The sequence below is a fragment of the Grampus griseus genome, assembly GCF_964374135.1.
Source record: "Grampus griseus genome assembly, chromosome: 6".
Classification (NCBI taxonomy): domain Eukaryota; kingdom Metazoa; phylum Chordata; class Mammalia; order Artiodactyla; family Delphinidae; genus Grampus; species Grampus griseus.
In genome coordinates this window covers 36952483-36971238 of record NC_139000.1, presented here as the reverse complement: position 1 = coordinate 36971238, position 18756 = coordinate 36952483, and the positions used below count along the sequence as shown (strand labels likewise).

General features: G+C 41.5%; 1 protein-coding gene across 3 annotated transcripts in view; it reads left to right on the top strand.

Annotated features, from left to right (window-relative positions):
• Positions 1–18756, top strand: part of UNC13B (unc-13 homolog B) — a gene marked incomplete at its 5' end in the record, with an annotated part of 220009 nt that overhangs the window by 159067 nt on the left and 42186 nt on the right. The window contains one exon of one of the 3 annotated variants that reach the window (XM_082655903.1): positions 6172–8455. The exons of the other annotated variants lie outside the window; for them this stretch is intronic. Coding sequence (XP_082512029.1) covers positions 6172–8455 — 2284 coding nt within the window. Of the gene's footprint in view, positions 1–6171; positions 8456–18756 lie in introns of those variants that run through there. 3 annotated transcript variants of the gene reach the window in all.

The following is an 18756-nucleotide window of genomic DNA, read 5'->3' as shown; positions in this document are numbered from 1 at the left end:
AGTGGACTAGAAAGCAGAAAACTTGGATTCTAAATCAGCTCTGCCATCACTCATTTATTCTTTCCATGGCACTGAGTTCTCACTGTGTGCCAGGCCATATGCTTGGCATAGTAATGCCCTGTGCTAGGCATTGGGAACTAAAAAATAAGGCACAGTTTTCAATGTAATGGAGTTCATACCTACTGTGTGTCTTTAAGCAAGAACCTCCCATTTAGGTGTCTCCCAAAGTAAAACAGATTAACAACAAGAGTGTCATTCTAGGTCAGGTGTTATAAACTTGGGTAATAATGCTTTGGGGAAGCCAGAATAGCGGCCCTGCCTAAAGATTTCCAAAATTAAAATTTAGAAAAACGTATGATAGACGAAAAAAATACTCCATAGGCTAGATCACAATGCAGTATGAGATTCCAGGCCTTGCTATTTTCTAAAGAACTCTTCCAACTCTAGCATTTTCTTATCTTGTGTCCCGGATCCTTTTATTCAATGGCAAGATTTATTTTGTCTTAGTTTGAGCACCGTATATGCCAGGCACTGTACTAGGTGCTAGGGATACAGCAATGAACAAAACAGAGTCCCTGCTCACATTCTAGGATAGAGGTTGAGGAGAGAGACAGATAATAAACTAAAAAATATATGATCTATCAGGTGGTAGTAAGTTCTATGAAGAAACTATAGCAGAGTAAGGGGATAAAGAATATGGAGGCTTGGGGGGATGGATAGGAGAGTGTTCAGGGGCTAGATTCCTGCTCACATGGCTTTTTTGGTCTACTCACAAGAGTCATAGGTAGTAAGGAAAAAAGAGCATGATGAGTGCTTAAGAAAAAATTTGTTCTGATACTTGTTAGAAATGGTAAGGCAGACTTTATTCAGGGGGGCTATTATATTGGGGTATTATAATAGGGGAGAGAAACTGAGCCCAACTCTGAATATAAGCATAAGTGGGAATTTATAGTCAAGGAACAGGGTGAGGGTCACTGGATGGAAAATTAAGAGGAAACATCCGGGAAAGGGAGGCATCTGGCTAAACTGACTTGACAGGATTTTTTCTGGAATCAGCCCAGGGTGAGGGATAAGGAATTTGGTCAGATACCAAAGGTAGGGAATTTTCACTAAACTGACCCAGCAAGATTCTCGCTGAGATTGGACTAAACAGAGCCCAAGGACAGGAGCCTGGTCAGAAAGAGGACTCAGAGGAGACTGACTCAAGTTTAGTCAAAGAGAGTCTTTGTCGTGAGCATCAGATTCTAGGTGCATCTGTATTTGTTTTATGGTTTGTTATACTCTTGGTATAATAAACCCTGGTACTGCTGAAAGGGAGCCCTAGGAAGGGCGCAGAGTACCCAGCTCTGCTGACTGGCATTCAGTTTTCATTCTGAGTTCTTGATATACCAGCCCTCTGAAGGCTGCATCCTCTTTCATGCTACTGTACATTCCCTGAGGTTCTATCTCCCCTCTTGGATACAATGCATGAAGTTTTCTTTCCTTTACCATGTCCAGCTTCTGGCCTATAAGTGGGGTTCCTCCTAATGCAGATGAGGAGGGATGGCAAGTCCTAGGAACTACAGGACAGGGACTTTGCTATGCATTTAATTTGGGCACTCTTTATTCCCTTTGGCTATACTCACTCTTTATACCTTGTGACCCTGATCATTTTCTCTGACAAGATTATCTGTAAGCATTGATTCTTTCCCAAAGATTAATATCTGAAGAGTACCCCTACCTGCTGTGGCCCTAGAAATTCGTTTCCCACCATATTAGCCATACAACATAATTGGTAAATGGCCCAGGAATGATCTGACCGCTGTGGGTGACGTGTGGGGTAGAAGGCTCAGAGCTCTTGGCTTTTTGCCTTCTGGGCTTGCTTCATACAAAATGAGAGGCCGCTTGATATATGTACAGAGAGCCCTGGCCTATTCCCAGAGGTCTCCCAGTTGTTTCCTCCAAGCCAAGGTTTGGGTCAGAAGCAATTTTATGAGGAATACCCACATTCCTAATAACATTTAACTGATAAGTCAGAGAGAGAGGAAAGAATCAGCCATTTCAGAAAGCGGAGGGATTTTTTTCCTCTTGACATTTTTTGGTAGGCTGGTGCTGATTCGGTGTGATTTAAGGGGTCTACTCCCTGACATAGTTCTCAGTTTTCCATCACTGAAGCTTTATTCCTTTTGATTAATTCATTTTGTTTTGCTATGTTCCCTTTTCAAAAGCAGATAACCCTTGAAAGGGCTGCCTTATTTTTCCCAGCCTTAGGCATTCCTTAGGAAAAGATTGCAGAAAGGTATGGTCATTTTAGAGCATGTACATATGAAGTATGGAGAGTTGACTTGAGTGGATAGGCCAACAGGATAGAGCAGAGTGACAGCACTGGGTACCTTGAAGGAAACTAGAGGGCTAGGTTTGAGCTGGTTGGGCCCCGAGGCCTCCTTATGCCATCTCAGCTCAAATATTACTTCTTCTCCGTGGCCTTTCCTGTTGTGGTTTTTCTGGGCCTCTCATCACCTTCCCATTCCCCACCCCTGGAATTAAATGCTTGCTTGCTATTACAAGTTCTATTATAACATGTATCACTTTATTTTGTGATTGTTTATATGCCTAACTCTGTTTCCAAGCTTTAATATATTAGAGAGCAGGAACTGTGCCTTATATCCCTGGCACATAGCTTAGTGCCTGGCACATCGATCGAACTGATTTAGAGGTCAAACTGTTTTTCTCACACTTTGGTCCCTGTTATTTCATTCTTGTGGACAGTAGTAGCAAAGAGAGGCTGAAGAAGGAGGTGGCCTTGAATTGGACCTCCTGGCTCTGCAGGTTGCCCTTTCAGCCCATTCTGGCTTCTGGTATCCTATTGGGTTCTGAGCAAAGTGACTGGTTGATTCTCACTGTGTGGCATCACAGTGAGCTCTGTCCCCTGTTTCAAAGCCTAAATATGTGGATGACTGAGTGGGTTTGGTGCCTTTAGGGAACCCATATCCCTCGGAGGTGATTCTTAAGTTTAGAGTTCATCTGCGGGCTCTAGCTACCAATTCAGAAGAAGGTTTAGAGGGTTTTGTTTGTTTGTTTAATATGAAAGCAATCATCTTTGTTTGAGGCTGGGAGGAGTTGCTATGGCAGCTCTAGCTGGAAATTTCCTGTTTGTCACTAATGTAGGAAACCAGGCAGCTCTGCCTTTAGTCCTTCAGGATCCTCTGAATACAGTGGCTGAGCCATTTGCCCTCTGTGTGGCTGGCCAGCCAGTGTTGCAAGCACTGCATTTTTGGAGGGGAACTTGGCGAGACTGTCCAACCCTATCTGGAATATTAATCTGAGGGGCAGAAGCAGATAGGCCCAAAGTTAACCTGGCCTGCACTGAAGCCATAGCAGGAGAGTCAGCTTCATTTTCGTTCCTGAAAAACTGTCTCCTCTAGACCAAAGTGGGGCTGGCCTTGGAGGACCTGGCAATGAGTTCTGGGTCTCGCTAGCATTAGAAAGGAAAAGTTTGCCTCCTGTAGCAGTTTTCTCCTTCCTCATGCTTTCAGGCTGCCTGAGGGCAAGCCTCCTGTCACCTGAATCAAATGTTGGGGAGTGAATATTTTGCTCCTCCCTTTTCTTACCTTAAAAAGAAAACTTTTAGAAAAAAGAAAGACTAACAAAGAGTGACACTGTAATGGTAGGGTTCCAGGCATTGCTGTAGACCACTAGAAGAGACTGGGAAAGGTAAGGGTCTGGGGCTGGGATAGAAGTCATGGTTCACTCAAGTCAAACGACTTAGGCAATTGCACACTTGGCTTAGATATTGGTTTTCCTGCTTCTTTGTCCCAGGGTCTTGCCATGTCAGTAATAATAACACTGCAATGCTTTACAGTTTACTAATTACCAGTCTCTCATTTTAGCTTTATAACATTCCTGTGACTATCTCCCCCACTTTACAGATGAGGAAACTAAGGCACAGAGAGAAGTGTTTAATCCAAGGTCACTGGTGAAGCAAGACTCAAACTTATGTCTCTGGATTCTCAGTCTAGTAGCACTTGCTCATGGCTTCATGTGGTCATATGCAGAGCTTCCATCTTGGTTTAGTAAGCGGTCTTTCTCTTTGAGAAAAACTTGAAAGGCTAATTGCCAACTCTAGTCCATCAGTCTAGGGACGTTGCTCAAAGCTAATACCAGGTGCCAAGACCAAATCGGGGTACCCAGACCTTGCACCTTGGGGAGAAAAGAAATGGGTGGCTTTGGAAATGTAGATTTTGTACTTTTGGGAGGAGAGAGGGAAGAATTTGATGAGTCAGTCCTAGAATTGGGGGCTTTGCTATCTAGGCAGCTGGGCACTAAGCCTGAGACCCAGTAGTTCTGACTGTGCACATAGAGCATTCTCTGTTTCTCTCTGTCTCTGTCTCTGTCTCTGTCTCTCTCTCACACACATGCACACACACACAGACTAGACTGAGTTGACCACATTAGGGGAATGGCTGATCCTGGCTCCTTAAAACATCAGAGTAAAGCAATAATGCTTAAAAAGCAATAATTAGGCCTCTCCAATGCCTCACAGGATGGATAGAGTTCTCAGATGAAGAATTCCTAGATGAAATAGAGTTTTTACATGAGCTAGAGAGAAGAAGGGAAGAAATGAAAAGGGAATTAATCTAGTTTCTGTCTCTTGATTCTTGGCCTGGTTATTTCCAGTAAAAGGGGTCAGCTTCATCTTTATCGCAAGTCTTGTGACTTGTTCTTCTGGTTCTTCTTAGTCTGCAGAAGCACAGTGCTTTTTTTTTTTTTTAATAGACGTAACTCAAAAGCACAGTGCTTTTAATTTTCAGACCCAAAGACTATAGTTGATGGCCTTTCCTGCAAATGAATTGCTGTGGGAGCAGTCAGCTTATGTTCTTCACAGACAATTTTTACTTTTTAGGGTTAACTTGAGTACTGGGAAAAGAAAAGGAGGCAGGGGTTTTAGAAGATTTAGAAATCTAGGTCAAATCTAGAAAATAGAGAAACCATCTCCAGTTGAAGAACATGAAGGGTAGCATGTCTCCCACCAACTCATTTTACCTGTCCCGGGCTGACCCAGCAGAGCCAGAGAGTATTGGTAGTCCCATGCATTCCTGGGCTCTCTGCTTCATCCTTTGTACTTTCCACTGTGCTCCTTCCCTACAGGCTACATGTTCCCAGTAAAAACGGAATGGATGCCCACCCCACATAAGGTAACAGTCATCTCTGCCTAAGCTACAGTCACTGGTAGCTCAGAGTTTAGGGGCAAGACTGGTGGCAGGTCTTTTTTCACCTTTTTGGAAAACAGTAGAGCACCCTGGACCTCTCTCTGATGTAATCAGCTCCCCGCCTGCCACGTGCATTGTTCTCTCCAGGCCATTCAGCGGGGCTAGAGCAACCCTCTGTTACTCCAGCAGTGGACAGTGCTAGGAAATCACTTACTTGTCATGGTCCTTTCTCCAAGTGAAGGGTTGCTATCACTAAACAAAGGGAAAACACTTTGTGCTATAAGCACAGGCAGGAGCAAACCTTTAAGTAGTTGAGCCTTCACCAGAGCAACAAACTGGAGGGGGAAAAAAAAAGAAACATTCCACGTCTTGTCTTTTACTGTGTATGTGATTTGAGCTTTGGTGGTTAAACATCTATATGTTCATTTCTGAGCCTCATGTTGAATTTGTAAAGGTTCAGTCACTTGCTGACTTCACCCCACCTATTTCCCAGGAGTTTGTTTCGATCCTGTTGACTTTGGCTACTTGCTCAGAACACAAGGACTTGATCTGATTTTACAGCAAAACTCTGATGGGAAGCCAAGGAGAGAGAACTGATTGCTTATAACCTTTAAGTCTAGCATTGGGAGGCAGGTCACTGTTGACTCCTACAGTATTAGAAAGTAGTGTTCTTATTCCCGCTTGACAGCTTGATTCATATTATCCTGCTGCCTTCTGATCCAAGTGCACTATTTTCCTTTTTCACCAGCTGCAGGATTAGAGTCAAGCTAGGACCCAGGAACATGTGCCAGGTTTGAGACCACACATGGGACCATTCTAGGCATCACTGTGGGCCAAGCCCAAGGCATCAGCCAGCAATAATTGCTAAAAATAGACTGAAAAGAACAGGTCAGGGTATTGCCTTCTAACACAATCTCTGTTAACCATCCTGACCAGAAACTAGAGGAAGAAGCTGAGAATCACTCAGACCCTGAGGGAGAAAATGAAGCGATTGTTGCAAGAGTCAGAGGAAGAAATCATGGTCACCTTGGGATCCTCCTCCAGGCTTTCCCCAGATAAAGCTAAGGTGGAGACTCTGTGTGGCTTCAAGAGCAAGTCCTCAGGCCCTGCTGGATCCTTACCAGAGGACAGCTTCATGTCCCCTCACTGTGGGTCAGTAGCCTCAGCCATTGGTGGGGATAGAGATGGGTGCCTGGCCCAGCATTGCAGCTTTGGGCAGCAGGCCAGCAGCCAGCTTCCTCTGGGCTCCACTGCCTGTGTTTCAGGGTCTGGCTCTCAGGACCTCTCATCTGCCAGCATGACCACAAGCTGTCAAGAGCCGTCAGAGAGGGATCAAGCCAAACCCCTTTTGTCCAGAGGCCCTGGCCAAGGCTGTAGCCGTGAACAGCAAGAACCTTTGGGGGATGTAGTGGACTATATCATCAGAGAGCTGCAAGGCATCAGCCGTCTCCAAACTGAAATTGCTGAGTTGCGGCAGCACTTGAGCCAAGTCCGGGGTTCAGTGGAAGAAGTCTCTAGCTGTGTAGACTCAGTTCTGAGTGAAATAGAAGGCTTGCAGGTGGGCAGCAGCTCCCTGGCCAAGGTGAGTGTTGGGGGAAAGGCCCAGGAACCCCATGTGGACCGACCTAGTGAGGAAGCCATTCTGTATCTGTATGGACTTCCTGAGCAAGATGGGGAAAATACCATGGAGCTGGTGCACAGCTTCCTGGCCAAACACCTCTGTGTTAATGGCATGCAGTGCAATAGGTACATTAAAGAGGCTTACAGAGCAGGCAAAGCGCCAGCCCCCAGGCCTACTGTTGTGAAGCTTGCCCATCTAGAGCACAGAGACCTTATATTGCAGAAATCCATCCTCTTGCAGAGTTTAGGGATCCGGATTGCCACCAGAGACGAACCAAGCCGGCCACAGTGCTGCTGTAAGAATCCCCCAAAGGAGTCTCTATCATTTTTGGAACAACAACTTCAGGATTGTAATTTGAATCCTTTAAACCTGGATGAACCAGTTTTTCAGGTGGAAACAGGGGACAGAGGACCAATAACAGGAGTATATCAAATGAGGGCTCAGAATCAACATAGAGAACTCCAGACTCCTGCACAGCAAGGCCTTTGCTTCCCACCCAAGAACGATTTAGCAAAGCCAAGTGATGAGTCTAAGCCAAGGGACGAAGTAAAAGGAACATCAGGAACACCCCAAATTATCAGTGGCGCCTGTGGTGAACTGACAGGGAGAGAGGCTTCTCTGTCCAACCTTCATCAATTTGAGGAACCTTCCCTAGAGTTAACCTCAAAGGAGGAGGATTCTGGGAAACCCCAGGTTTTCAAACAGTGTAACCAAGGACTTGAAGCATATAAAGCAGCAAAAATAGAAAACAACTGCAGTAATAAAAGCGAGGCCAGCAGCTGCCTATCATTGTCTGGGTTGCTGAAGACAGAGGACAAACTCCTGGCCTGTGAAGCTGGGCTTGATATTTTGAGCTCAAAGCAGCTAGAGGACCTTTTGACAGATAAGTCCAGAAGGTTTGCAACTCTGAGCTGTGACAACGTGATAGAGGAAATCATCATAGGACCTGAGACTTTCAATGACATGGTTCATATTGACTTGAATAAAGAGGAGGAACGTGCTGCGCAGGTCCTTAAAGATGTCTTTGAAAAGTCCTCTTGTCCGGGTGGCTCACAGGAGGATGAAGATGTAGAAATCAAGTTTTACACAAGTAAACTGGGCCGAGCAATTTACCACTTTCGTTCAGCTTTGCACGGAGTATTTCAGAAGCTGGAGAACAGTGGGTCCATCACTCCTGAGGACCTGGAAAGCATTGAGAGTGGTTCCCAGTCAGAGAACAGTGATAGACTTCTTGGGACAGTGAGTTCAGGGGGTGCCCAGGATTTCTCAGTGGAGAGCCCTGGGAGTCAGGGGAGTGAGAGCTTGCTCAATGTGGTGTCTGGTGGAGTGGGCATCTCTACACAGGGAGACCAAACCTCTCAGGATCCCAGCAACTTCTCTCTGGCTTCCAATAACTTGCCTCTTGCATATTCATCGCCAGGTTTTGCTCTGGCTCCGTGTCTGGGAAGTGAAACTTGTTCCAGGCCTGAATCTCCCAAACAGGGCAGACTAAGCCTAGAGCAAATGTGTGCAGAGACCGTCTACCTCAACAAATGCATCAACAATTTAAAAGATGTTCTAAGAGAGAAAAGACTGAGGCAGAAAAAACTTTTGCACGAGCTAGTACAGAAGACAGACCATCTCTCGGTAGAAGACATGCACCCAGGTATTTCAAGTCTCTGTTTAATGGGTTTACACCTGGCTGGGTAGGGCCTTCATCAGGCCAGCATGAGACCCAGCTTGGTGGTGAGTTTCACAAGGTGATGGGGGAGGTCCGCAACTTGAATCAGTCTCAGTTACTGGAATACCGATGTTAAGCGAATCCTGTGGGAATTGGAGTGACAGAGTTGAAAAGCAACAGGAAAGGAGTTCTTGTCCGTAGGGAGCTTCCAGTTTATTGGCGGGAGCTTTAGAAATACCTTTTCGAAAGAAGGAGGGGCATCTGGGCAAAAATAGTTTACAGCTGCAGGACTTTTAGGATATTCTGGTGTAAAGTAGGCGTGGGGTAGGAGGCAGGACTGGGGAAAAGAGGCATGTTTCTCACAGGAGCTAGGGGGGCTGATGCAATCCTATGTGGCATTTTAGAATTATTCTCCATGCGCTTCTTGCTGAGATAAGATTACCATTTCTCCAGCAGCTCCACCTCATAGGCCACTGTGGCAATTTCCCTTATCCCGACCTGTCTTCTTCCTAGTACTGGAGTTGACAATACAGAACCTTATTTCTAACTTGGAGCTGTCCAGCCTGACTGTGCTCTCCACAGGTCATATTCCCTTTCTTCCATCTCCAGTTGAAGGGTGCTTACCTAAGAACTAGAGAATGGAATGGTTTTTGGCTACAAGAAATGAGAAAACTTTTTTTCTAGGCAGCATGGAGATGATATGTAGCTTTAAAATTACTTCTCCCAATCAAAATTAAATTTATCCAAAGAGCATATGCTTTATTCATCTAATTTTAAATGTAAATGGGGTTGTCCTCTTATGCATATAACCTGATTAATCTTTCTAAGGCAAAATAAAATTATGAAACATATTGTGTTGGCAAAGGTGTGAGAGAACAGGCACTCATACATTGCCAGTGGGATGGGAGTGGAAATTGGTATAACCTCAATGGAAGGCAATTGGTAAAATTTAACAAAATTATGTATACCCTTTGAACCCCAACACTACTTCCAGGAATATACCCTGCAGGTACATTTTCACCTGTGGAAGGGACATATGTTCAAGGCTATTTTTGAAGCATTGTTTTTAATAGCAATGATTGAAAACAACCTAATGTTCGTTAAGAAAGGCTGTTTAAATAACTTATTGGCACATCCAAACTATGGAATACAGTACCATGCAGCTATAAAAAGGAAGAGGTACCTCGTTACTGAAATGGAAAGATATATTGACATATTAAAGAAAACAAGGTGCAGAACAGTATGTATAAGATGCTGACATTTGTATAAATAGGAGAGGGTAAGAATACACACAAAAACCCACAATGTCTGTTTATATATGTATAGAATATCTCACAAAGGCACATAAGAGGGAGTTCCCTGGTGGCCTAGTTGTTAGGATTCCAGACTTTCACCGCTGTGGCCTAGGTTCAGTCCCTGGTCAGGGAACTGAGATCTTGCAAGCCACATGGCACGGCCAAAAAAAACCCCAAACAAACAAAAAACCACAAAGATACATAGGAAACTGATACAGGATTGCCTATGGGGAAAGGTATTAGGTGAAAAACTAGTGGGATGAGAAGGAGATTTTTTACTGTATACCCTTTTATAATTTTTAGAATTTGAATCATGTGAATATAATACCAAGTCATAAAATTAAATTGAAAAATTAAAATCATGTTCCTTTCAAATATCCCTAGAGCTACTCTTAATAGCTTATCAAAAAAAGTCTAAATTCCTTCATTTGGCATGACCACTACAGTTGGCCTCTAGTTTACATGTCCAGGCTTATCTCCCATTCTCCCACTGTACTCCACCTAGAAAGAAACTGCTGTCTCACAAATTTGCCTTATACTTTGTCTTCGGCATATTGACATATACATCCTTCCTTCTAGCCTAAGGTACTGTGTTTACCACATCAACCTAGCAAAATTTACTCAATTCTTTAACATACAGCCAAAGTATCACCTCCTCCAGGAAGCTTTCTATAATTCCTCAACTACAAGTGATTTCTCTCTCCTTTTAACTTTGTAGCCTCTTTTCTTTCTCCCTGGGCATTTAGAAATTATTATATTACAGCAACAGTAGAAACTACAAATATCAAAACAGTACTTCCTTACTAACTCTTTAAACCTTGCCTAGAGTTGATGTTAGCATGAGCATCCAGAGCTCTGGGGCCCAATTCTTCAAGTTGCAGAGTTTCCCTTCTGGGCTGACATCCTGCTGGATGATGCAGGAACTTGTGACAGCAGCAGAGATAATGAGACGAAGGAGATTTTCTGAAACACCAGTAAGAGATCAAGCCAGAGTTCTGGGTGCTTACCAAGATCCAGTCTGGTCTGTGGGCTACAGAGGGGGTGGTGGAGAGGCTGCCAGGCAGTGGCAGCATCTCTTCAGTGCTAGGTCCAGCCTGACTCCAGCACCATGCCATAAAGCAGGAGGAATAGAGGAAGGTACATAAATACACAGGCTGGCCTCTCACCACCAATACACTCGGGTTATAGAGTCCACAAGAGCAGTCACCCTAACCTGGTAAACTGATTCAATACAACAGTGATTGCTACCACAACAAAACATTTGAAAAAGCTTTCTTCACTGCTGTGCTTGAGACCTTTTAGGACCTAAGCTGATTAGTAGTATATTACCTTTAGTTTGAGTTCTTTTTTTTTTTAATGCTTTTTCTTCCTTTTTGGGGGGGGGTGGGGCGGGGTACGTAAGAGGCACTATTTGAAGTACTCTCACATGCATTACATTAAAATTCCATTTTTTCATTCCTGCCACTACCAAAATAGCTTTTGTCAAGGCCATCATATTGCCAAACTTCTGGTCCATTTTTAGTTCTCTTAGTCAATCAGCAACTTGATGTAATTGATTACTTCTTTTTATTATAACAGCTTTTTAGGTATTTATATACCATAAAATTCATCCTTAAAATCCCTTAAAAAGGGCTTCCCTGGTGGCGCAGTGGTTAAGAGTCCGCCTGCCGATGCAGGGGACACGGGTTCGTGCCCCGGTCCAGGAAGATCCCACGTGCCACGGAGCAGCTGGGCCCGTGAGCCATGGCCGCTGAGCCTGCGCGTCCGGAGCCTGTGCTCCGCAACGGGAGAGGCCACAACAGTGAGAGGCCTGCGTACCACAAAAAAAAAAAAAAAAAAAAAAAAAAAAAAAATCCCTTAAAAATGTACAACTGAGTGGTTTTAGTATATTCAGAGTTATGCAACGATCAATTCTAGAACATTTCCATCACCCCCAAGAAGAACTCCCTATCTATTAATAGTCATTCTCCAATCCTCTTTGTCCCCAGCCTCTGGCAACCACTAATCTACTTTCCATTTCTATGGATTCTGGACATTGCATGTAAATGGATTTATATAATATGTGACCTTTTCTGACCGGCTTCTTCAACTTAGCACAATGTTTTCAAAATTGACCCATGTTGTTACATGTATGGGTACTTCATTTCTTTTTGTGGCTGAATAATATTCCATTACATGGATATAGCACATTTTGTTCATCCATCCATCAGTTGATGGACTTTTGTTTTGTTACCACTTTTTGGCTAGTATGGATAATGTTGCTATGAACATTTATGTACGAGTTTTTGCATGGACATATATTTCAATTCTCGGGTATATACCTAGGAATGGAATGCTGGGTTATATGATAACTCTGTGTTTAACATTTTTGAGGAACTTCTGGACTGTTTTCCAATGTGACTGCACCATTTTACACTTCTACCAGCAATGTATGAGAGTTCAAATTTCTCCACATCCTTGCCATTCTATTTTTATTATAGCCATCCCAGTGGGTGTGACTGGTATCTTCTAGTTTTGATTTGCATTTCCCTAGTGGCTAATGATGTTGAACATTTTTTTCATGTGCTTATTGGCCGTTTTTATATTTTCTTTGGAGAAATGTCTATTCAAATCCTTTACCCGTTTTTAAATTGAGTTCTTTGTCTTTTTCTGTTGAGTTGTAAGCGTTCTTTATATGTTCTGGCTATAGGTCCCTTATATACAAATTATACAAATATTTTGTATATATTTTTCCCCAATCTGTAGGTTGTCTTTTCACTTTCTTGATGGTGTCCTTTGAAGCATAATTTTAAAAAAAAATTTATTTTGGTAAAATATACAAAACATAAAATTTATTATTTTAATCATTTTAAGTTTATTCACATTGTGCAACCATCACCACCATCCAATCTCCAGATCTTTTTCATCTTTCCCAGCTGAAACTCTGTACCCATTAAACTAACTCCCCATTCTCTCCTCCCCCCAGCCACTGGCAATCACCATTGTACTTTCTGTCTCTATAAATTTGACTGCTCTAAGTACGTCATATAAGTGTATTTGCACAATATCTGTCCTTTTGTGACTGGCTTATTTCACTTGGTATAATTTCTTCAAGGTTCATCCATGTTGTAGCATATGTCAGAATTTCCTTCCTTTTTAAGGCTGAATGATATTCCATTGTATGTATATATACTACATTTGTTTGTCCATTTATCCATCAGTGGACACTTGGGTTTCTTCTACCTTTTGGCTATTGCAAATAATGCTGCTATAAACATGGGTGTACAAATATCTGCTGGAGTTCTTGCTTTCATTTCTTTTAGATATATACGCAGAAGTGGCATTGATGGATCATATGGTAATTCTCATTTTTTTTGAGGAATTGCCATATTATTTTCCACAGTGGCTGCATCATTTTACATTCCCAACAACAGTGCACACAGGTTCTAATTTCTCCACATCCTTGCTAAATAACACTTGTTACTTCCTGGTTGGTTTTTTGTTTGTTTGTTTCGTAATAGCCATCATAATATGGGTATGGAGTAGAGTACAAAAGTTTTAAATTTTGATGAAGTTCAATTTATCTATTCTTGTGTTAATTTTGCTTTTGGTTTCATAGCTGAGAAACCACTGTCTAATCCAAGGTCACAAAGATTAACTCCTGTGTGTTTTTCTAAATGTTTTATGGTTTTGTTTAGCTATTACATTTAGGTCTATGATTCATTTTGAGTTGATTTTTGTATATGGTGTGAGATAGGGTCCAACTTCCTTCTTAAGCATGTGTATGTCTAGTTATCTCAGCATCATTTGTTGAAAAGAACATGCTTTACCCATCGAATGGTCAAAAATCAACTGGCCATAAATGTAAGAGTTTATTTCTGGACTCCCGATTCTATTCCATTGATCTTTAGTCTATTCATATGCCTCAATTTCTTTTTTTTTTTTAATTTTTTGGCCACGCCACACCACATGTGGGATCTTAGTTCCCCGACCAGGGTTCAAATCCGTGCCCCCTGTGTTGGAAGCATGGAATCTTAACCACTGGACCGCCAGGGAAGTCCCTTGATTTCTTCTTTTTTTTTCTTTTTTTTTTTTGCGGTACGCGGGCCTCTCACTGTTGTGGCCTCTCCCGTTGCGGAGCACAGGCTCCGGACGCGCAGGCTCAGCGGCCATGGCTCACGGGCCCACCCGCTCCGCGGCATGTGGGATCCTCCCAGACCGGGGCACGAACCCGTGTCCCCTGCATCGGCAGGCGGACTCCCAACCACTGCGCCACCAGGGAAGCCCCTATGTTTTCCTCTAAGAGTTTTATAGTGTCTGGTCTTACATTTAGGTCTCTAATCCATTTTGGTTTATTTTTGTGTATGGTGTTAGGGAGTGTTCTAATTTCATTCTTTTACATGTAGCTGTCCAGTTTTCCCAGCACCACTTATTGAAGAGGCTGTCTTTTCTCCATTGTATATCTTTGCCTCCTTTGTCATAGATTAGTTGACCATAGGTACGTGGGTTTATCTCTGAGCTTTCTATCCTGTTCCATTGATCTACATTTCTGTTTTTGTGCCAGTACCATATTGTCTTGATTACTGTAGCTTTGCACTATAGTCTGAAGTCAGGGAGTCTGATTCCTCCAGCTCCATTGTTTTCCTTCAAGACTGCTTTGGCTATTCGGGGTCTTTTGTGTCTTCATACAAATTTTTAGATTTTTTGTTCTAGTTCTGTGAAAAATGCCATTGGTAATTTGATAGGGATTGCATTGAATCTGTAGATTGCTTTGGGTAGTATAGTCATTTTCACAATGTTGATTCTTCCAATCCAAGAACATGGTATATCTCTCCATCTGTTTGTATCATCTTTAATTTCTTTCATCAGGGTCTTATAGTTTTCTGCATGCAGGTTTTTTGTCTCCCCAGGTAGGTTTATTCCTAGGTATTTTATTCCTTTTGTTGCAATGGTAAATGGGAGTGTTTCCTTAATTTCTCTTTCAGATTTTCCATCATTAGTATATAAGAATGCAAGAGATTTCTGTGCATTAATTTTGAATCCTGCAACTTTACCAAATTCACTGATTAGCTCTAGTAGTTTTCTGGTAGCATCTTTAGGATTCTCTGTGTATAGTATCATGTCATCTGCAAACAGTGACAGTTTTACTTCTTCTTTTCCAATTTGTTTTCTTCTATTTCTTTTTCTTCTCTGATTGCTGTGGCTAGGGCTTCCAAAACTATGTTGAATAATAGTGGTGGGAGTGGACATCCTTTTCTTTTTCCTGATCTTAGAGGAAATGCTTTCAGTTTTTCACCATTGAGAATGATGTTTGCTTTGGTGTGTCGTATATGGCCTTTATTGTGTTGAGGTGGGTTCCCTCTATGCCCACTTTCTGGAGAGTTTTTATCATAAGTGGGTGTTGAATTTTGGCAAAAGCTCTTTCTGCATCTATTGAGATGATCATATGGTTTTTATTCTTCAGTTTGTTAATATGGTGTATCACGTTGATTGATTTGTGTATATTGAATCCTTGCATCCCTGGGATAAATCCCACTTGATCATGGTGTATGATCCTTTTAATGGGTTGTTGGATTCTGTTTGCTAGTATTTTGTTGAGGATTTTTGCATCTATATTCATCAGTGATATTGGTCTGTAATTTTCTTTTTTTGTAGTGTCTTTGTCTGGTTTTGGTATCAGGGTGATGGTGGCCTCACAGAATGAGTTTGGGAGTGTTCCTTCCTGTGCAATTTTTTGGAAGACTTTGAGAAGGATGGGTGTTAGCTCTTCTCTAAATGTGTGATATAATTCACCCGTGAAGCCATCTAGTCCTGGACTTTTGTTTGTTGGAAGATTTTTAATCACAGTTTCAATTTCATTACTGGTGATTGGTCTGTTCATATTTTCTATTTCTTCCTGCTTCAGTCTTAGAAGGTTATACCTTTCTAAGAATTTGTCCATTTCTTCCAGGTTGTCCATTTTATTGGCATAGAGTTGCTTGTAGTAGTCTCTTAGGATGCTTTATATTTCTGCGGTGTCTGTTGTAACTTCTCCTTTTTCATTTCTAATTTTATTGATTTGAGTCCTCTCCCTCTTTTTCTCAATGAGTCTGTCTAAAGGTTTATCAATTTTGTTTATCTTCTCAAAGAACCAGCTTTTAGTTTTATTAATATTTGCTATTTTTTTCTTTGTTTCTGTTTCATTTATTTCTGCTCTGATCTTTATGATTTCTTTCCTCCTGCTAACTGGTTTTTGTTTGTTCTGCGTTCTCTAGTTCCTTTAGATGTAGGGTTAGATTTTTTATTTGAGATGTTTCTTGTTTCTTGAGGTAGGCTTGTATTGCTATAAACTTCCCTCTTAGAACTGCTTTTGCTGTATCCCATAGGTTTTGGATCATCGTGTTTTCATTGTCATTTGTCTCTAGGTATTTTTTGATTTCCTCTTTGATTTCTTCAATGATCTCTTGGTTATTTAGTAATGTATTGTTTAGCCTCTGTGTTTTTTTGTTTTTTAGGTTTTTTTCCCTGTAACTGATTTCTAATCTCATAGCGTTGTGGTCAGAAAAGATGCTTGATATGATTTCAGTTTTCTTAAATTTACTGAGGCTTGATTTGTGACCCAAGATGTGACCTATCCTGGAGAATGTTCCGTGCACACTCAAGAAGAAAGTGTAGTCTGCTGTTTTTGGATGAAATGTCCTATAAATATCAATTAAATCTATCTGTTGTACTGTGTCATTTAAAGCTTGTGTTTCCTTATTAATTTTCTGTCTGTATGATCTGTCCATTGGTGTAAGTGAGATGTTAAAGTCCCCCACTATTATTGTGTTACTGTCGATTTCCTCATTTATAGCTGTTAGCAGTTGCCTTATGTATTGAGGTGCTCCTATGTTGGGTGCATATATATTTATAATTGTTATCTCTTCTTCTTGGATTAATCTCTTGATCATTATGTAGTGTCCTTCCTTGTCTCTTGTCACATTCTTTAAAGTCTATTTTATCTGATATGAGTATTGCTACTCCTGCTTTCTTTTGATTTCCATTTGCATGGAATATCTTTTTCCATTCCCTCGCTTTCAGTCTGTATGTGTCCCTAGGTCTGAAGTGGGTCTCTTGTAGAGAGCACATATATGGGTCTTGTTTTTGTATCCATTCAGCAAGCCTGTGTCTTTTGGTTGGAGCATTTAATCCATTCACGTTTAAGGTAATTATCGATATGTATGTTCCTATGACCATTTTCATAATTGTTTTGGTTTGTTTTTGTAGGTCCTTTTTTTCTCTTGTGTTTCCCACTTAGAGAAGTTCCTTTAGCATTTGTTGCAGAGCTGGTTGGGTGGTGCTGAATTCTCTTACCTTTTGCTTGTCTGTAAAGCTTTGGATTTCTCCATCGAATCAGAATGAGGTCCTTGCTGGGTCAAGTAATCTTGGTTATAGGTTCTTCCCTTTCATCACTTTAAATATGTCATACCACTCCCTTCTGGCTTGTAGAGTTTCTGCTGAGAAATCAGCTGTTAACCTTCTGGGAGTTCCGTTGTATGTTATTTGTCGTTTTTCCCTTGGCACTTTCAATAATTTTTCTTTGTCTTTAATTTTTGCCAATTTGATTACTATGTGTCTCGGCGTGTTTCTCCTTAGATTTATTCTGTATGGGACTCTCTGCTTTTCCTAGACTTGGGCAGCTATTTCCTTTCCCATGTTAGGGATGTTTTCGACTATAATCTTTTCAAATATTTTCTCTGGTCCTTTCTCTCTCTCTTCTCCTTCTGGGACCCCTATAATGCGAATGTTGTTGTGTTTAATGTTGTCCCAGAGGTCTCCTAAGCTGTCTTCTTTTCATTCTTTTCTCTTTATTCTGTTCTGCAGCAGTGAATTGCACCATTCTGTCTTCCAGGTCACTTATCCGTTCTTCTGCCTCAGTTATTCCGCTATTGATTCCTTCTAGTGTAGTTTTCATTTCAGTTATTGTATTGTTCATCTCTGTTTGTTTGTTCTTTAATTCTTCTAGGTCTTTGTTAAACTTCTTGCATCTTCTCTATCTTTGCCTCCATTCGTTTTCGGAGGTCCTGGATCATCTTCACTATCATTATTCTGAATTCTTTTTCTGGAAGGTTGCCTCTCTCCACTTCATTTAGTTGTTTTTCTGGGGTTTATCTTGTTCCTTCATCTGGTACATAGCCCTCTGCCTTTTCATCTTGTCTATCTTTCTGTGAATGTGGTTTTTGATCCACAGGCTGCCGGATTGTAGTTCTTGCTTCTGCTCTCTGCCTTCTGGTGGATGAGGCTATCTAAAAAGCTTGTGCACGTTTCCTGATGGGAGGGAAGACACATGTTCTTAGAAAGGCTTTTGTTCTCTAAGTCCTGAAAGTTCAAGTTCCTTTTACTACAGAAAAACGCTAGATGTGCTAAACCCTCAGACTACAAAGGTGTGATAATATAGTACATGTAATTATTGCTCTCAAGAAATTCACAGTGTATAAAGGGAGATGTTTATACAGACAATTAACAATGAAACATACTAACAACATACTATCATAGAAGTGTGCAGCACAAAAGCATGGGTACCATGTATACATAGTAGAGAAGCATCTAATTCTGTTTTTGAGAGGAAGGCAGATAAATTTTCATAGAGGCATTAATATTTGAGCTAAGTCTTTTTTGGTTATTAATACCATATCAATTTGCAGTTTTACAGGAACCAAGATTCATGTTCCTTAGGTGCTAATGTACTTTTATGTTGCACGCACATAGACGCACACACAGTTTAATCAGTAATTTTTCACCTATAGATTTTTCTTAAAAAAACAAAAAATTCCTGTGTGGCACAAAGATCTGTCCAAATTAATCTAAACACAGCAGTAACAAAACAAAGAGCTAAGTGTGGAGGCTTCCAGTGCAGAAAAAGGTCCTTTGGAGGGGAAGCCCAAAAAGATGATCAATACACTGACTTCCTGGGAGGGCAAAGGATGGGGATGGAGAATGCATTCCCTACTCTGACATGAAATCAGTTAAACATTTCAAAAGGAAAGGGGGCTA